Here is a 17,531-nt window from a genome sequence, read left to right as displayed (position 1 = left end):
GTCCTTCCTGTTTGTGGACAGGGCTAGTAGGCTTGGTACCCCACCTTCTTCATTTACACACATACACACAGCCTTGGTGGTTTCCTCTGTCACTTTTAATGAAGACATAAGTGAATGTGCAGCCTCCACAGGCTGTATTCCCAGGCTTCCCACCCATTTGACCTGTGGGGAGCAAGAGGAGGGAGCCTGGGTCCACAGTGACAGATTATTGCTGACGTCTTCAGTGTGAGGAAAAAGGCCACGAGACCCTGGTGGGGGCCAGCCCTGAGTGTTCCTCTCCCAAGTTTAAGGCCGGGAGGGGGAAGTAAGCGTCCAGCCCTTTCAGTGCCCAGCTCTGGAGTGGCAGAGGGCAATCAGGCCACGTCTCTGGGGCTGGCTGGGAGAAGTGGGTGAGGAACAGAAGCTGTGGTCCCTGTGTACCAGCTGTGGTGAGGGGAAGGCTTTGTCCCCTGCTCAGTCCTGACCACATAAGCTCTGGTCACAGGTGTAGGTGAGAAGGACAATGATGGAGCTGCCCAAGGTGCAGTCCTGCAGTCCTGAGGCACTTAGGTGGGCACCTTGCCAGAGCGTGTTTCTCAGTTGGCCTTGACTTTGGCAGTACCTGGAGCTCCATTTTGCTGAACTGCACGGGGTAGCCGCTTGCCTTTGGTGTAAGATTGATACCAGAAATTGGAGAATAGCACAAAGAAGATGGTGCCGTACATCCAGATGAGGTGAATAATGACTGGGTATTGGTAGTTACAGCTGGACATGAAGTAGTACTGGGAGATGTGCAGTGAGACCAGGACAAACTGGACCTAGGAGAGAGAAAAAGGCAAGGGTCAGAGGGAATACTGAAAGGACTGGAGGGAAAAGGAGTAGAGAAAGAGACGAACTTTGAGTGGGGGATAGGGTCAAAGGTGAGAGGATGGATAAAGGAAGGATCCAGACTAGGAATGCTGGGTGGATGGTTATGGGCCAGGTGCAGGCCCCTTACCAGCTGGATGGCTGTCATGTGCTTTTTCCACCAAAGGTAGGGCTGGGCCACAGGGCCAAGGGCAGACAAGCCATAGTACAGGTACATGATGACATGCACAGAGGAGTTTACCATGGCATGGAAAGAGCCCATTCCTCCTGCAAATGGACAGTGAACAGGGTCAGGAGGGAGAGGTTCCTGGTGCTCTGTGCCCACCTCTCTTCCCAAAGGGGCCTGCACCACTCACCTGGAGCAATATTTATTCCCCACCACCAGCTCCAGGGAAGCACTGAGTGGTGGAAGACATGTAGGAAGGTCACCTGTCCATCTTTTTTCCGGAGAATAAAGATCACCTGAGAGAAGAGTAGGGAAAGGAGTTTCAGAGTGAGGGCCTCTCCTTCCCCCAACCCCAAGTTTTCACATTTCATTTATTCTCACCGTGTCCATCAGCTCAATGAACTTGGAGAAGAGGAAGAGCCAGGCCACTCGAACCATCTGCAAGAAGTCAGGACTGTCTCAGAACCCTTACCCTACTAGAGCCTCCCTGAACTGGCCCATGAGCATAGGTCACACCCAAATTGCTCCTGTCCCCAGGTTGCTTATGACCTGGCCCCCACTCCTACTTACTCTCAGCGCCTCCGGGCTGTTGGAATAGTCCACAGGGTCACAGCGCCAGGTGTAGCTTTTCAGCCAGCCAGACATCAGGAACTAGGATGGGGTGTGGATTAGACCATCGGAATTCCCTCCCCAGTCCCTCCCGTTTTCTAGTTGAAGAAATGGATCTGAGCCTCTCTGGACAGGAGATTCTGTGCTCCGGTTCTAAGGCCCGCCCCTTATCCTGTCTGCAGGAATTAAAACCTAGGCATGCCAGGGGCCCACCTCATATACAATGTAGAGGGAGAGTGCCACCAGTGAGAAGTTGTAGATAACCATGAAGCCACGCAGCTGGAAGGGCTTCCGGTTGGCCATGATTCGAGGCCCAAGTGAGAGAACGAAGAACACATAAGTCAGGAGAATGGAGGTCATTAGCAAGGGGGACCCCATCAAAGGGTAGTCCTGAATCCGGGGATCTGTGAATAAGAATTAAAGGAACCAGGATGGGACAAAGGAGTCAGGAAGTGCCACAAGGTTCAAAGGGTCCCCACCAAGTGTACAGATATGGGATCAGATCACAAAGGGTCAAAGGGGTTTGACCCTTAGGTCCATTAGGAGAAACTTTCCATTAGGACAAAGCCCTAGATACAGGGACCTCAGGGCAGGAGGGAGGAAGGGCAGGTGGACAGCATCTTACCTGCAAGCTTCATCATATCCTGGTACAAGTTCACAACCGCCTCCATCCTGTCTAATGACTCTGGGGATGTATGGAAGGGGGGGTGTCAGCCAGGGCTGACCGTGTCTCCCCATCCCAGCCCTGACCCACAGAGAGGACACAGATCAGACGAAACAACTCCCAATGCCTCATTGCAAAAAGGACATAACAGTGAGAGGAAGGAATTGCTGGGGACTCAGAGTAAGAGGAGGCAGTTTGTCAGGGGCATCTGCTTCCCACACATCCTGCCTGCCCGGGAAGGGTTGATCCACCCTTCCTCTCCATACCTTCCTCTCCTCTTCACTCTCTGCTCTTTGGAGATTTTTACTCCGTGATCTCCCCTCCCAACCTCCTCCACAAGAAAACTCTCAATTTTGATCTCTTTCTACAAAGTCTTACATCTCACCAACAGGAATTCATCTCCAGAATGAACTGCCTCTCCCTTCCTCACCAAAGCCTCTCACCTCTCCGGCTCTGGGCCTCTCTTCTCTCCAGGGATCCTCCCCTTCAACCTCTTCTGGCCCATTTCGTGAAGCTCATCTTCTGGGACTGTCCCTCAGGACTCTCACTCCCTGTCCCTCCTGTCCTTTCCAGGACTCGCCTGTCCCCAGGGTCCCTCCTAACCCCTGGAGGACTCTCACTTCCCAGCCCCTCCTGCCCACCCTGTCCCTTTCGTCCATTCTGGATGCTCACCTCCCAGTCCCTTCTGCCCCTTCCTCCGCTCCCCTGTGGGGACACTGCTCCCTAGGGCTCTCCTCTGCCCTCCTGGGCTCTCACCTCCAGCCTCTCGGCTCCTCTCCGGTGCTCTCCTCTTGCCCTTCCTCTCTGGGAGCCTGGCTCTTTGAGACTCCTGCCCTGGCAGCTCCACCTGTCTGACTAGATCTGGCAGCAGCCCCGCCCTCCGCCCACCCCGCTGCACTGCACATGGGGTGGAGGGTGGGTCTAGGCCACAGGTCAGTGCCTGGAGGAGCAGGACCCACGAGGATTGAGAAAGCCAAGTAAAGCTGGGACTCACCACCCACCCACCCACCCCAGACCAGCCAGATAGGCTAAGGTTCTAGATTTTGAACCACAAACCTGCCAGAGCTCCGGCCCCAACCCAAACCTTGGCCCAAAGAGAACTGCCAAAAATGCACACCCAGTATCTTCTAAACTAGCCACAAATTCTCAGTTTGTCCTACTTCAGAATGGGTACAATCACCCTGCTCTCCCAGGGAGGGGCAGGGATGCCAGTGGCATGTGAGGAGGTGGGGGAGTGGGGGAGGTCTCAGGAATCTTCCCCTCCCTCAGGGAGGGGACTAATGAGCTAAGTCCTCTCCCCCTCAGAGCCGGAAGGAATGTGGAGGGAGGGCTCGCTGGGACACCAAAGCCAGACCCAGGGGAGCCTGGAGCTCCGGGGCAGTCCCAGAGGGGCAAGGCAGTCCCCAGACAGCCCGGGAAGATGATGCTCTGAGAGCTAGCACTCCAGTCGGCCAGGTTCCTCCCAGCCAGAGAACAACCTGTGCAGGTTCGGAGTGAAGAACACACCTTCTGACACATCCACTGAGGCTCGATATGCACCCCTCACACACTCACTGGGCATGCATCTCACAGATGCTCCCTCGACCTCCATGTCAACCCCAACCGCCACACCACAATGAGGCCCAAGTCTGCCCATACTCACACCCGCTCACACGGACCTGCCTCTCACACAGCTCTCCCCCACCCACCCATGACGAACTCACCAATGGTTAGCACACACAGAGCCCACACACCTCCTGCTGGCAGCAACCGCCCTCCTCTGACACACCACCCAAAGAAGCCCGTGGACTCTAACACTCGGACCCACTCACACCTCCTCCAACTACATCCACACTAGAACATACCTGAGATGCTCACACATCCTCCCTCGTAAGTCCTGCATTACCATGTGCAAATGCTCATGCCCATACATAAGTGAGTCACAGATAAGTGTGGTCACACACACAAACTCATACATCCCCCTTAGCAGGGAATGAACAGAATATCACTCACACCACACGCAGGCACACACCTGCCCTAGGTGGAGCATACAGATGTCTTTTCACAGATGACAGCCATCATTCATTCATTCATTCATTCATTCACAATAATACTTGTGTTGGCTGCCTAGTCGGTGGTAGGGCCTGCCCGAAAAGGCATAGCATGTGCTCTGTGCTGCGCACAGTTCCTCCCTGACCCATGTGAGTTTGCCAGCTTGTTATCTCTCTCAACCACCACACAGGCACACACGCACGCACCCTGGAGGTCAGGAGCGGCTCAAGGCTGCTGGGAAGGACCTCTCTCCCAGCCTGAGAAGAATCTGGGTGTGTCCCTGGTAGGGGGAACTCAGTCCATTTCTTCCTTCCTTTAAGATGGATGGAAGGAAAAAACAGGCAGGCGGAGGAAGGGGTAGGAGAAGGGAGGAGGGAAGAAAAAGGAGGGGACAAGAGGGGACAAGGGTAAGACCAGGAGGTGGTGGAGGAAAACCTAGGTTTGAGTAAATGGGGTGCACCGGCCGGAGGGAGGTTGCAGAAGAGGCTCAGCCCCAGAGAGCTGGGACCTCCCACCCACTCTCCCCAGCAGCAGCCTCGCCCACAGCCTGGGCAGGGCAGAGCTGGGCAGGGCTGGGCCGGGCCAGCCCGGCAGGGGCCCTGGGCACGTGGAGCGGCTGCCTAGGGGAGGTCCAGACTCACCAGTGGGGGGCCAGGCAGGCAGCAGTGGAGGGCTCGAAGGGAGCAGGGCCAGAGAATAGTCCCCAGGGCCAGCCTGCCTGCCACTTCCTCATCTGCTGGGCCGACTTTCTGTCACCAGAGGGGGAGAGGGCGGGCCGGGTGGGGGGCGCCTGCTGATTGGGCCTCCGGCTGAGGCAGGAGGGGCCGTCCAGCCTCAACTGGGATGGGCCCGCAGGGCGGGAGCTAGGGAGGGACGCCCGATTCCGGGGCAGGAAGCACGCCCAGCTGTGACTCCCCACCCCTTCCCTCGGCAGCGCTGCCCGCCGCTGTCAGGTCGCGGCGGCCTGGCCAGGGCTGCCAGAGTAGTTGCCTATTTCTTCCCGACATTCAGCTCTTGAAAAGCCTCATTCTGGGCCTTCTGGCCATTAATCCGCCAACACGACCAACACACCTTCTGTGTGTGGCAGGCCCACCCAGCTTAGGACCCCGGGAAAAGTTCCAGGGCTCAGCCCTTCCCTCAAAGAGTTCCCTGCAGAGAGGGCGAGATCCGAGAGATGGGCCAGAGCAGCAGGGGGGCCTCTGGTGGAGAGGGCAGTTGAGCACGGAAGCCCCCCTACCAGCCTATGTATCTGGATGGGCCCCCGCATCAGGAGGAGCTGAGAGGACACCCTGGCGTGGAGGTGGGAAAATACAAGTGCCCGGGGCACAGCTGCTCCGCAGGGCGCGCCGCGTTCCCTCCGTGCCCGGTGGGAGGTGGTGTGGTCCGAAGGGCTGAGTATGAGCCCACCGGATGAATCCTTGTTACATTCTCTGCACATGTGTGCTTTGTTTTTCACTGTTTGATATTCTATGATATCTATTTTAAGAAAGCACTAACCTGTAATAAAGTAATTAATTTACTCTTTATTAAAAACACACGCGCACACACGCGGCCCGGGGCAGGGACAGGGAGTGAATCGCTGGCCGCACTGGCCTTCCAGGTAGGAAAAAGGGAACAAGGGGAGCGAGGCGGTGGTTGAACGTAGCTTGAAGGTCAGATGGGACAGTTTGATTTCATCCTGGAAGCAGAGGATGAGCAGTGAAGATTTTTGAGGAGGCTGTAATCAGGCTTGTATTATCAAATACTCATCAAATATTTATTGACCACCTACAAGTGCAAGGCTGCACTAAGGGCTGGTGACATAGCAATGAAGGCGGCGGAGCTGTCTCTGCCTGGGGTTTACCATCTAGCCGAGTCCCAGCAGTCTGGTGGCCAGTGTGAAGCCGGCATTGGAGGGAGACCAGTGAGAGATACAGCCCGATCTAAGCAGGTCTGGGAATGAAGAGGCAGACACTGTGGAGATTTCCCTGAGCCCTTTGGAAAACACACACACACACACACACACTTAGTTGTCTATCCAGCTTTCCCTCTTCCACAGATTCAGCAATTGGACTGAATTCTTGGGGGTGAGGACTAGGTTTTAGTGAAATGAAATCTTTATGTCTAGCAGCTTGCATGCACTTCTATGTAGATGCATGAGCATTCATTTAACAAGTATTTCCTAAATGCTTACTGTGTACAAAATGCTATTCTGAGACTGCTATTGAGAGATCTTGGATTCAGTGCCCACCTAGAGATGGACTAGAGAAGAACAGAGCAGACCAACATGGACAATGAAACTGTCCTAGAGGCCGATTATAGTGATAGGGAACTTCAGCTACCTCTGTATGCACCTGGACCACGTAGGCAAAAGACCATGGCAAGCTCTCAATAAGTACTGATTGATTCCATGAATGAACATGCCCAAAGGCTCACTTGTTTCAGTTCTTATCCTAGTCCTTGGAGAAAGCACCCTCAAATATCTGAGACAGACCACTTAGCCCCAAGTCCCACTAAATGGCATCCCCATGGTTGTGGGGTTCCTGTAAAACAGTCTCGTGGGGAAGACAGACACTTAATGAACAATTAGAGTAGCCCGTGTCAAGTATTCCTACAGAGATACATCCAGTGGGTTACAAAAGCATGGGGATGGGGGACACTGTACCCCAAGGTGGGGGTTAGCTCTTAAAGACGTCACAGAAATGGCATGTAAGCTGAGCATTAAAGGACCCTTTAAAGAAGGCAGGGGGAGACACTCCAGGCAGAGGTAGGCAAGTGTGTGAAGGCATAGAAGCTAGAGAGGTGGCAGGTTTGGGGAGCTCTGGGGAGTCTGCTGTGGCTCCAGTGCAGAGGTCATACGGGTAAGGACAGGAAACCTGGGCAGGAGTCAGTTTATGAGGAGCCGCTCTGTGCCGAGGTTTGCATTTTATTATTTATCTTCTTCAGCTCTGGCTGAACAGTAGAATCACCTTGGGGAGCTTTTAACGTATCAGCGCCTGGCTCTCACCTCCGTATTGAGGCTAATGGTTGTTTTAATGGGAAGGGACTCGAGTATGTTTATGTGCTGTACGGGAGGAAAGAGTGGGCTCCAGCATACACCCGCAGACCGAAATGTGTGGAAATGAAGAGTAAGCTTGTCAGTGGATTGGGAGGAAAAGGAGCCGTCTGCCGGGAAGCTGGGCGGAAGGCCTTGGAAGTCAGAGGAATCAGTGAAGGGTTCTACCCGAGGGGCAGGCTGATAAACTGGAGAAACTGAAGGAGTCCAAAAACTCACCGTCTTTTTCATTGATTTTAGGGAGAAAGACAGGAAGGGGGAAAGAGAAAGAGAAACTTCAATCTGTTTGTTCCACTTATTTATGCATTCATTGTATGTGCCCTGACCAGAGACCGAACTTGACACCTCGGTGTATCTGGACAATGTTCTTGATGCTCTAACCAACTGAGCTACCCGGCCAGGGCCAGAGAATCACAATCTTGAGAAGAATGGAGGTCCAGTGTTGCGAAGAAAGGATACCTGATCCAACAGCTAAAATTGCCCCCACACACAGACAACAGGAAGTGAGGTGGCACCTGCCCTGCCTGACTCACTCCTCGCTCAGAGCCCTCTACGGAGCCCTTCTCATCCTCTTTCCCCACAAGGCATGGGTGTACCTTCTCCAAGGGTTTAGTCTGAAAATCATCACCTGTATAAACTCTAACAACTCTATTCCCATAATTATTTTAGGCTTTCAGCAGAAAAAAATGGAATCAGAGAAACAGTCATGGTAATGTGTTAAAAAAAGGAAAAAGGTGAGCCTGCACCTTTGGGAGTGAGTGGGTGGGGGGGAGTGAGTGCAGAGGGGAGCAGTGGAAGGAGGAGTATGGGAGCCGGGAAATCATCCGAGAACAAAAGGAACTGAGGGTCTAGGCTGAGGGACAACAGGAGTGGCAGGTAGACGTGGAAGCAACTTCCTAGGGGCTGCGTCAAGCTTCCCCATCCCCGTCATGTGAAGGACAAAGGGCACTTTCTACACAGTGCTTGCCCTGGGTAGCGGAGGGGAGGGCTAAGTCTGTGAGGACAGGGGAGCGCAGATGTGGATGAAGGGTTCGTCAGTTAATCATTCTGCGTGTCCCTGGGCCTTTGCCAGCTAGAACACATCCTCTGCCTTCTGGGACCTTGGCTGAAGAAGCGGGAGCTGGAAAGGCATCTAGCTGGCAGAAGGGAGAGACTGTTTGCAAACACTTATCATATCATCCAGAATTGGGGGTTTGCCTGAACTCAGGAGAGGTCAGGGACGGGAGTGTGTAGCCAGCGCCAACACACTGTGGGCATCATGGAGTGCTCGCTGAACTGAACTAAGGAAACTCAGGTTGGAGGGAAGAGGGCTTTGATAAAACCTTCATGAAGAGCTCTGGAGACGGACAAAGGGAAGCTTTTGGGCAGAGAACAAACCAGCGGAGGCTATCAAGATGGGAGAAAGTGAGTTAGCAAGATCTGGAGGATGCGTGAGGAGGGCCAAAAGGGGAAAAAAGAAAATGTAGCTTACATTTCAGTATTTTCTCTGATAAGCATGGGGCCAGTTGCTTTCTATGTGCTTTTATGGATCAGTCTTGTAAGGTATTGTTATCACTGCTTACCAAAGGAGAAGAACAGAATCAGAAAGGGTGAAGGATCTTCCCAAGGTCACATCGCAAGTAAGGTGGAAGCAACATAGGTGTCCTCGGCTGAGGGAAAAGCGTGGATGAAGGCGTGGAGGAAAGCACAGGACAGGTGTAGGGAACTGCAAGTGATTCTGTGTGGCTGACGGATAAGGTGAATGAAAGGCCTACATATGATAGAAAGTGAAAAAGTAGGTTGGCCCCATATCATGAAGTGTTTTGAGTGAAAGACGGAGGAGTTTCATTTGTACTGAGGGTGTCCCTGAAGATTTTTAAGAAAGGGGGTTGATATGATCCTCATTGTTCTTTACAAGGGCACACCTGATGACAGTGAGCTATATTATCAAGAGGAAAATTGGAGCCCTGGCTGGTGTGACTCAGTGGATTGAGTACTGACCTGTAAACCAGGGCGTCGCAGGTTCGGTTCTCCAGTCAGGGCGCATGCCTGGGTTGCTAGGCCAGATCCCTGGCTTGGAGTCTGTGAGACGCAGTGAACTGGTGTTCTCTCTCTTTCACATTGATGTTTCTCTCCCTCTGTTTAGCCTCCCTTCCCCTCTCTCTGAAAATAAATAAATTTAAAAAAAAAAAAAGAGGAAAAGGAGGAAGAAAGACCAACTGAGACGCCGCTGGGAGAAGCGCAGGTGGGACACAATCCAGAGCAATCAGAGTGAGAAGGAAGAAGAGGGGAGAGAGCAGAGGGAGGGCCCAGAATGGGCGGCAGCGATTAGCTGAAAACCCGGGTGAGGTCGGATGGAGCAAATGGAGGTAGTGTGGGACGTGCTGAGTTCAAGGTAAGACCGCACATTCAGCAGCAGCCCGAAACACAGCGATCGCCGTAAGTACGGGACGAAGGACGGGGCTTGAGAAAAACCCCTAAAGACTCTGTGCAGAGATGAAATGTTACCAAGTGGACCACGGGGGCTCTAACTTGGGTTGTATTCAGACACTTTCCCATCGCCCCGTTTTCTTTTCCTTTAAGGAATTCCCGCCCGACTCCACTCCATGGGCTCACTAATCGTGATGTTCTCCCCCTCCCCCGCAACCCTAGCTACTAATGGCACAGAATGCTGTCAGAACAATCCGAGCTCTTCCACACTGGCCGCCGCACTGCTGCAGACGGAGTGCAGACTCAGAGGACCTAGGCAAGGCCGGAGCCCCCAGGCCCCCAGAGCCAGCTGCCCTTCACTCCGCATGTGCATAACTCAAATACAATTGGCTCCCCTTTTTGGTTTTTGGTTAAGCTAGTTTAATTGTAATGTGTTACAATCAAAACAGTCTAATATCCCATTTAATAAAAATGAGGTTGCTCAGGAAAGCAGAGAAAGAAGTGAACAGTAGTTAGCGTTTGAGTGCTGACTATGTGCCTGAAGGGCCTTGTATGCCCTTCTAAGAAGCTTGGACTTTATTCTGTAGAAAATTGAGGTTAAATTTAATTTTATTTTTCCCATTTATTTTATCTTATTGTTGTTCAAGTTCAATGTAATTTTAAATAATGTTTAGTTGAAGGTAGACTTTGAAGTCGGTGCTATAATCCCGTTTCACAGAAGTGGAAACTGAGTTTCTTGAAAGAAAAGTAATTTGCCTAAGGTCACACAGTAGGTAAGTGTTCTGGTCAAGATCTAAACTTGTAAATGAATAAACCGCAATGGCATTCTAGGTACTGTAATGCAGATGTGTATGGTGTACAGAGAGGTATAATTTAAGAATGGTCGATTCTACAGGGGAGGAAATGGTACTCAAACTGGAAGGATGAATTGCTCAGTAGGTGAACAAGGGGCTTGGAGCTGGAAAAAGAGAAGGGCAGGCATCCCAGTTAGAGGGTAGGAGAACCACTGAAGTGTGAGACAGCACCTGACCCCCAGGTATTTCCTTATGGCTACAGCTGAGAGTGTTTCTAGTTTGGTGGCGAGAACAGTGGTCTGCAATAACAAAACAAGGCCTGAAGGGTGGGTGGTGAGAGCGAAGGGAAGAGAGGCAGGCATGGAGCTCTGGTGGTGGTACACCCAGCGAATTACCCACAGCCACCATGAGGGCCTGAGCCCAGACCGAGTAAGTAAGGACAGTCCAGGGGAGAACTGATCACAGCTGCACAGAGAGATCTGTGAGTGGTGAAGGCCCTGTTGAGGGGGAACGCAGGCGGACAGTGGGATGGAGTCTACCTAGTTTGGGCAGGGAAGAGATACAGTGTAGGAGGGATGACAGAGCCTATTGGGTGAGGGAGCTTGTCATTGGGCCTCAAAATGATGCAATTTAAGAGACAATCCTGGGCTTTAATGAAAGAGTGACAACTAAGTGGGAGAAAGAAAATTCACAAAACTAGATTCGAAAACGACTTACAATAATATCAGGCAAGTCAGCGTAAACACGTTCTAGTACCTGCTCCGTGCAAGATGCTAAGGAGACACTGTGGGGAGTGAAATGGGCACAGAGGGTGTTTCCCAAAGCCAAGCTCCTGAGATGTGAGCACAGACATGCTGCAGAGGGAGGAAGAGGTTACTTCCTAAGGAATATTGGTCAATCGTTGATTTAAGCAATAATTACTAACAGCAGAGTTCTAGACACTACACTGAAGATACTTATTGAGCTTTTGCTATTGTTAGGCACTATTCTAAGCACATTGTATGTCTTAATCTGTTTAACTTTCACAGCAAACCTCTGCAATAGCCACTATAATTATCATCCACACAAATAAAAAAACGGAGGCACATAGAAGTAAATTAACTTGCCCCAAATCACACAGCTAGTACGGGCACAGCTAGGATTCAAATGTAGGCGGTCTGGCACTAGCATGTGCTTTGAACCCAAATACAACATCACAGGTGCATGTTATCTTTCCAAAGATTATACAACTCTCAGGTGAAAAAACTGGGATGCAAACACTTTAGGGTACTTGGGTTGGGGGGCAATGAAGGGCAGTGCAAGCTAGAGTTAGATTGTACAAGGTACAAATATGGAGCATTAAAGAGGAGATTATTGACCTTACCTGGTGGGAGTGGCCCTGAGTTGAGGACAGACTGGGTTGTTGGAAAGCTTCACAGGGTGGCTCATGAGCTGAATTTTGAGGAATGATTGGGCAAAGTGTTCCACACAGAGGGACCAGTGGGCATGAAGAAATGGAGGCTGGAAAGAGTCGGTTACTTTCGGGAAACTTCAAGCAGTTTGTACGTCGTGGGGACAGAAGGGGCGGCGGGACAATATTCATAGGAAATAAGTCAGGAGAAGAAGTCAGGAGGCTAGATCACAGGGAATCTCATTTGCCTTTTCAGAAAATTTGAGCTGTTTTCCAGGGAAGTAAATGTAATGGCAAAAAAAGGGGGGGGGAGTATATAAATATTCCCAGGGAATCCGGTGGCTTAGTCTGCAGCCCTTCAGACTGTGGTCTGTGCCACACAACAGGTCACCTGTACAATGGTGGCCCCATAACATTATAATGCAGCTGGAAAAGTCCTTTCGCCTAGTGAAGTCGTAGTCATCGTAATGTCATAACACGATGCATTACTTATGTGTTTGTGGCAATGCTGGTGGCCAGTGTTTACAAAGCCTACAGCAGTGCCCAGTTGTGCTCTTGGCCTTCACATTCACTTGCCACTCACTCATGGACTCACTCAGAGCAAATCCCAGTCCTGCAAGCTTCATTCATGGTAAGCACCCTATACAGGTGAAATGTTTTTTATATTTTATACTGTACTTTCACGGTGCCTTTTCTATGTTTAGAATCACAAATACTTACATCATTACAAATGCCTACAGTTATTTAGTACGGTAACATGTTTTCCAAGTTCACAGCCCAGGAGCTACGGGCTGTGCACCACGCAGCCGAGGCTGGTAGTGGGCTCTGCCGTCTAGATTTGTTCACCGCGTGTTTGCACCATGGCGGAATCACCTGACGACGTGTTTCTCAGAACATCCATCTGTCGTTAAACAACACATGACTGCAGTGGGAGTTTTTTGAAGTCTATTTTCTCTTAACGATACATGAATGATAATTTTGTATTCTCTTTACTTAAAATTACTTTTAAGTGAAATGTGTATTCCAGGATGATTTTATCCTGACTCCCAGTGTGCCTGGCACTGGCCTTACTGATCTGCCGGGTGTGTGGACTCCAATTTGAGAAACACGGGAAGGGGATTATCAAAAGGATTTCAATCGAGGGAGCAATACAATTATGTCTGCAGTCTAAAAGAGCTGTTTGGCAGCCACGTGGAAGATGAGTTGGAGCAGGCAAGACTGGAGACAGGGAGTCTGAGTAATTTTCAAGTGAGAGGCCCAGGGCCTAACCTGCAGGGCAGGACAGATGGATATTCAGAAGACAGAACTGTTAGGATTTGGAGCCTGATTGGATGCAGGGGGCTGAGGACAGGAATGGGGAAGAGTGTAGAGTGGCTTCCATGGACCTGGCTTAGGTCACACCCAGGAAAACTAACAAAGAAACAGGGGTAGAGGGAAGGATGATTGGATTTGGACATTCAGAATTTGAGGTACCTGTGGGTCATATGAGTAGAGATGCCCGATAGTCATTTTCAGCTCACCAAAGAGGTACATGAGAGTGGTGGTCACAAATAGCCAGTAGAATAAGAAGAAAAGAGAGTTAAGGACAGAGTCCTGGAAAATGACAACATTCAAGAAGCAGCCAAAGGGATAGAAGCCAAAGTGCCACAGAGAAGGAGTGATCACAGTAGTAGGAGCCAAGAAGAAAGAAATGAAAAGAAAATGATCAGCACAGATCAATGCTCTGGAGCTCAAATAAGATGAGGATTGAAAAAATCCTGGAGTTTGCCGTTATGATATCATTTTGCAAATGATAAAGTAGTTCCAGAGGAATGGTGGAAGAAGAAGCCCATGCAGGGACTGAAGAGTGAGTGGGAGGTGTGGGAGAAAAGAAAGGGGAGGTGAGAGCATGGCTGTGAGTCAATGAGTGGCGAGGTGGCATCAAGAAGGAAGAGACGCTGACAGGACACCAACCCTCGGGAGTAGGTGCAGCCCAGAGAAATTAGTAAAAAGAACAAAGGATAGACTACATGTGAGTGTGGGCAAGAGTAGAATTGAAATGACCACCAGCTAGGGAGATCTGGGTAAGAAGAGGGTAGGCGGTGGAATGGCAGAGGGAGAGTAGGAAACAGCCCTGGGGCCTTGAGTTTGATTCAGTAAGCAAGGTTCTCATCACGTGGAAAAAGGATAATTTACTGCTTGTATTAGAAGAGTCTCTGTACAACGTATCTTGCCCGGGAGCAGAGAGGGATGCTTGAGGGTGGAAAGGTGGCTTGTGATTCACAATACATGTATCTCTGTGATGACTAACCCCCTCTTGGATGACTTTTCACTAGAGAGCTAGTGAAAGCTAGAAAAAAAATTCAGGGTAGTGGTCTAGAGAGATGTTAGTATGTTCAGTTACAAGTAACAGAGAGGGAACTTTAAGAACAGCCTGTAGGGGTTTTTGCAACGGGTTCGCTGCCAGCACACAGGTGTCGTGAAAAACACCACCAGATCAAAGCCAATATGGGAAAAGAAGAGACTCACATCACCATCATAGTTGCTGGACATGTAGATTCTGGCAAGTCCACTACTGCTGGCCATCTGATCCACAAACGTGGCGGGCTCAACAAAAAAACATTGAAAAATTTGAGAAGGAGGCACACTCCTTCAAGTGTGCCTGGGTCTTGGATAAACTGAAAGCTGAGCATGGAGTGTGGTATCACCACTGATATCTCCCTGTGGAAGTTCAAGACCAGTAAGTATTGTGTGACCATCCTCGATGCCCCGGGACACAGAGACTTTATCCAAAACATGATTCCAGACACATCTCAGGCTGACTGGGTCGTCCCAGTTGTTGCTGCTGGTGTTGGTGAGTTTGAAGAAGGGATTTCCAAGAATGGGCAGACCCGTGAGCTTGCCCTTCTGGCTGACACACTGGTGTGAAACAGATGGTCGTTGGTGTAAACAAAAAGGTTTCCACTGAGCCACCCTACAGCCAGAGGACATATGAGGAAATTGTTAAAGAAGTCAGCACCTACATTAAGAAAATTGGCTACAACCCTGACACAGTAGAATTTGTGCCAATTTCTGGTTGGAATGACAACATGCTGGAGCCAGATGCTAATGTGCCTTGGGGTTCAAGGGTTGGAAAGTCACCTGTAAAGACAGCAGTGCTAGTGGAATGTGCCACTTGAAGCTCTGGACTGCATCCCGCCACCAACTCATTCAAGTGCCGGCTTCTGCCCCTTCAGGATGTCTACCCATCTGGTGCCACTGGTGCTTTCCCTGTGGGCCGATGGGAGACTGGTGTTCTCAAACCCAGCACGCTGGTCACCTCTGCTCTAGTCAACGTAACAACTGAAGTAAAATCTGTTGAAATGCACCATGAAGCTTTGAGTAAAGCTCTTCCTGGGGGATGATGTTGGCTTCAATGTCAAGGTGTTTGTCAAAGATATTTGTTACAGCAACGTGGCTGGTGACCCACCGACAGGCAGTGGCTGGCTTCACAGCTCAGGCGATGATCCTGAATCATCTGACCAAATCAGTGGGCATCCACCTGTGCTGGGTTCTCACAGCTCGGATTGCTTGCAGATTTGCTGAGGTAAAGGAGATTGATTGTCGCTCTGGGAAAAAGCTGGAAGACGGCCCAAAGTTTTTGAAATCTGGTGATGCTTCCGTTGTCAGTATGGCTCCTGGCAAGGCAGTGTGTGTTGAGGGCTTCTCTAACTATCCTCCTTTGGGCTGTGTTATTGTTTGTGACATGAGACACTGGCTGTGGGTGTCATCAAAACAGGGGGCGAGAAGGCAGCTGGAGCTGGTAAAGTCACCAAGTCTGCCCAGAAAGCTCAGAAGCCTAAAGGAATAATCAGCGGCAGAAGGATGGTCTCAGAACTGCGTGTCTCAGTCGGCCATTTAAGTTTAATAGTAAGACTGGTTCATGATTACAATGCACCATGAAAACCTTCAGAAGGGAAGGAGATGTTTTGTGGACCCTTTGGTTTTTGTGCATGTGTGGCAGTTTTTAAGTTACTAGTTTTTTAAAATCGGGACTTTTCGATGGAAACAACTTGATCGAATATCTATGACAGAATTTTGAGACCCATGAAAACAAAGTTTAATGAGAAAAAAACAAGACAGTGTGTAGGGGTTTGAGGGACTCAGGGGTTGATCGAAGAAAAATGTGTCCTATTCTACATACCACTCATGCACGGAAGAAAAAAAGAATCATTTCCAGAGACTTGAGAGCTGGGAAGAAACACTGGGGTCACTCAGGTGATCTTGTCCGTGATATAGTTGCACAAGATGCTACATCCTAATGGTAGGTGACACGCTGAGAGCATATTAACCCATCAAGCGACCACAGTAGGGATCCAGGATCTGCCACAGTGACTCACAGGAGCCCAAGGACAACAGAGAGAGAAGTTAAAGGGAAGGAGAGAAGAAGTTTGTCTGGTGGGACAGAACACATGTTGAAGCGATGGGGTGCTGTGCCCCTGTCAGATGGGTTGGAGTTTGCCTTCTGTTCCAATTAGAGAGCCCCATCTACAGGGTGGCAAATGCTTTCCAAAAGTTAGTCCCTGTGCGTTCAAGGCCGTCAGGCCAGAGCCACATCAAGCCTCCTCAGTTGGGCACAGTGAACCCTCAGGACCAAACCGAAAAGGGACCAAAGCCCCTGGCCCAACTTTTGGCTTGTTGCTAAACTTCAAAAGGTTATCCCCTCAAATCTGAAGCAGATGAAAGAAAATGTACATCCCCTAGTTTCTCTGGACAGCAATCAGGAGTTGACCCAGGGTGGGCATTTAGAAGGATTCAGCCTCTGTCCTGCCTGGTGCTGGGATCAGCTCATACAGCCCCTGTGTCCACGGGGTACAGAGAATACATTGTCCATAGGAGGATTATTCTGTGCAAGAAGCTTAGACAAAGGGAGAGGTTGTTCCCAGCTGCCTGGGGGAGGTGGGAAGGGGGTGGGAAAAGGGACCAGCCTTGCACTGAGGCATTCCTACAGAGTTCAGCTTCTTCCCCCAAGCAGCAGGACAGGAGGTGGGCAATACACCTCCTCCAGCTCAGTCCTAATGCCAGGATTCATTATGGAGTTAGAGGGAGCACTTAGCTACAGCCTATATTTCTATCTTGGCTGTTTCCCAAGAAAGTACAAGGTTAACTGAAGTAAACTATCTAGGTAAGAATGCAATGGACACCAGAAGGAGAAGAAAATAGGGTGACTGGGGCAATGAATGAATAGGAGGTTCAGCAATGCCCCAACCCCAACCTTAGGACAGAGCTGTACTGACTCAGTAAGCCCCCACCTTCAGCAGGATGGACTCAGTGGTGTGGTAAGAGTTTGCTATTTCACAGCCGCTGCTTCTTTCTCCACCCTAGATATAAACCTGGAAGATAATCTCATTCCCTAGGAGCCCCAAGAGTAGGAAAAAGCAATCCCCAGGCAAAACAGAGCAGTCAGAAACTGAGGAATATTACCGAAGTAGGGCAAGAGAGCCATCTTCTGCAAATTCTAAATCTGAGCAAGCAAGCAGGTCATATCCTCATCTTTAAAGGAAACTCCATTAACATACGTTCCCTTCGGAAGGAATGGGTGTGTCAGGGGTGGGAGATACGTACTCTCC

General features: G+C 50.4%; 1 protein-coding gene across 1 annotated transcript; it reads right to left on the bottom strand.

Annotated features, from left to right (window-relative positions):
• Positions 1–73: 73 nt before the first annotated feature.
• ELOVL1 (ELOVL fatty acid elongase 1) lies at positions 74–5,076 on the bottom strand. Its single transcript, XM_037149619.2, has 8 exons — positions 4,958–5,076; positions 2,247–2,306; positions 1,835–2,025; positions 1,583–1,663; positions 1,394–1,450; positions 1,203–1,308; positions 977–1,113; positions 74–797 (listed from the first exon to the last, which is right to left on the bottom strand). Exons 2-8 carry the CDS (start codon positions 2,290–2,292, stop codon positions 576–578), a joined length of 840 nt encoding a protein of 279 aa, XP_037005514.1. The 5' UTR covers positions 2,293–2,306; positions 4,958–5,076; the 3' UTR covers positions 74–575.
• Between the last annotated feature and the right edge of the window lie 12,455 nt (positions 5,077–17,531).

This window comes from Artibeus jamaicensis, unplaced genomic scaffold (genome assembly GCF_021234435.1).
Source record: "Artibeus jamaicensis isolate MK-2021 breed Jamaican fruit bat unplaced genomic scaffold, CSHL_Jam_final scaffold_847, whole genome shotgun sequence".
Classification (NCBI taxonomy): Eukaryota; Metazoa; Chordata; class Mammalia; order Chiroptera; family Phyllostomidae; genus Artibeus; species Artibeus jamaicensis.
The sequence above is the reverse complement of the archived record's forward strand: the minus strand, read 5'-3'. Positions and strand labels throughout refer to the sequence as shown.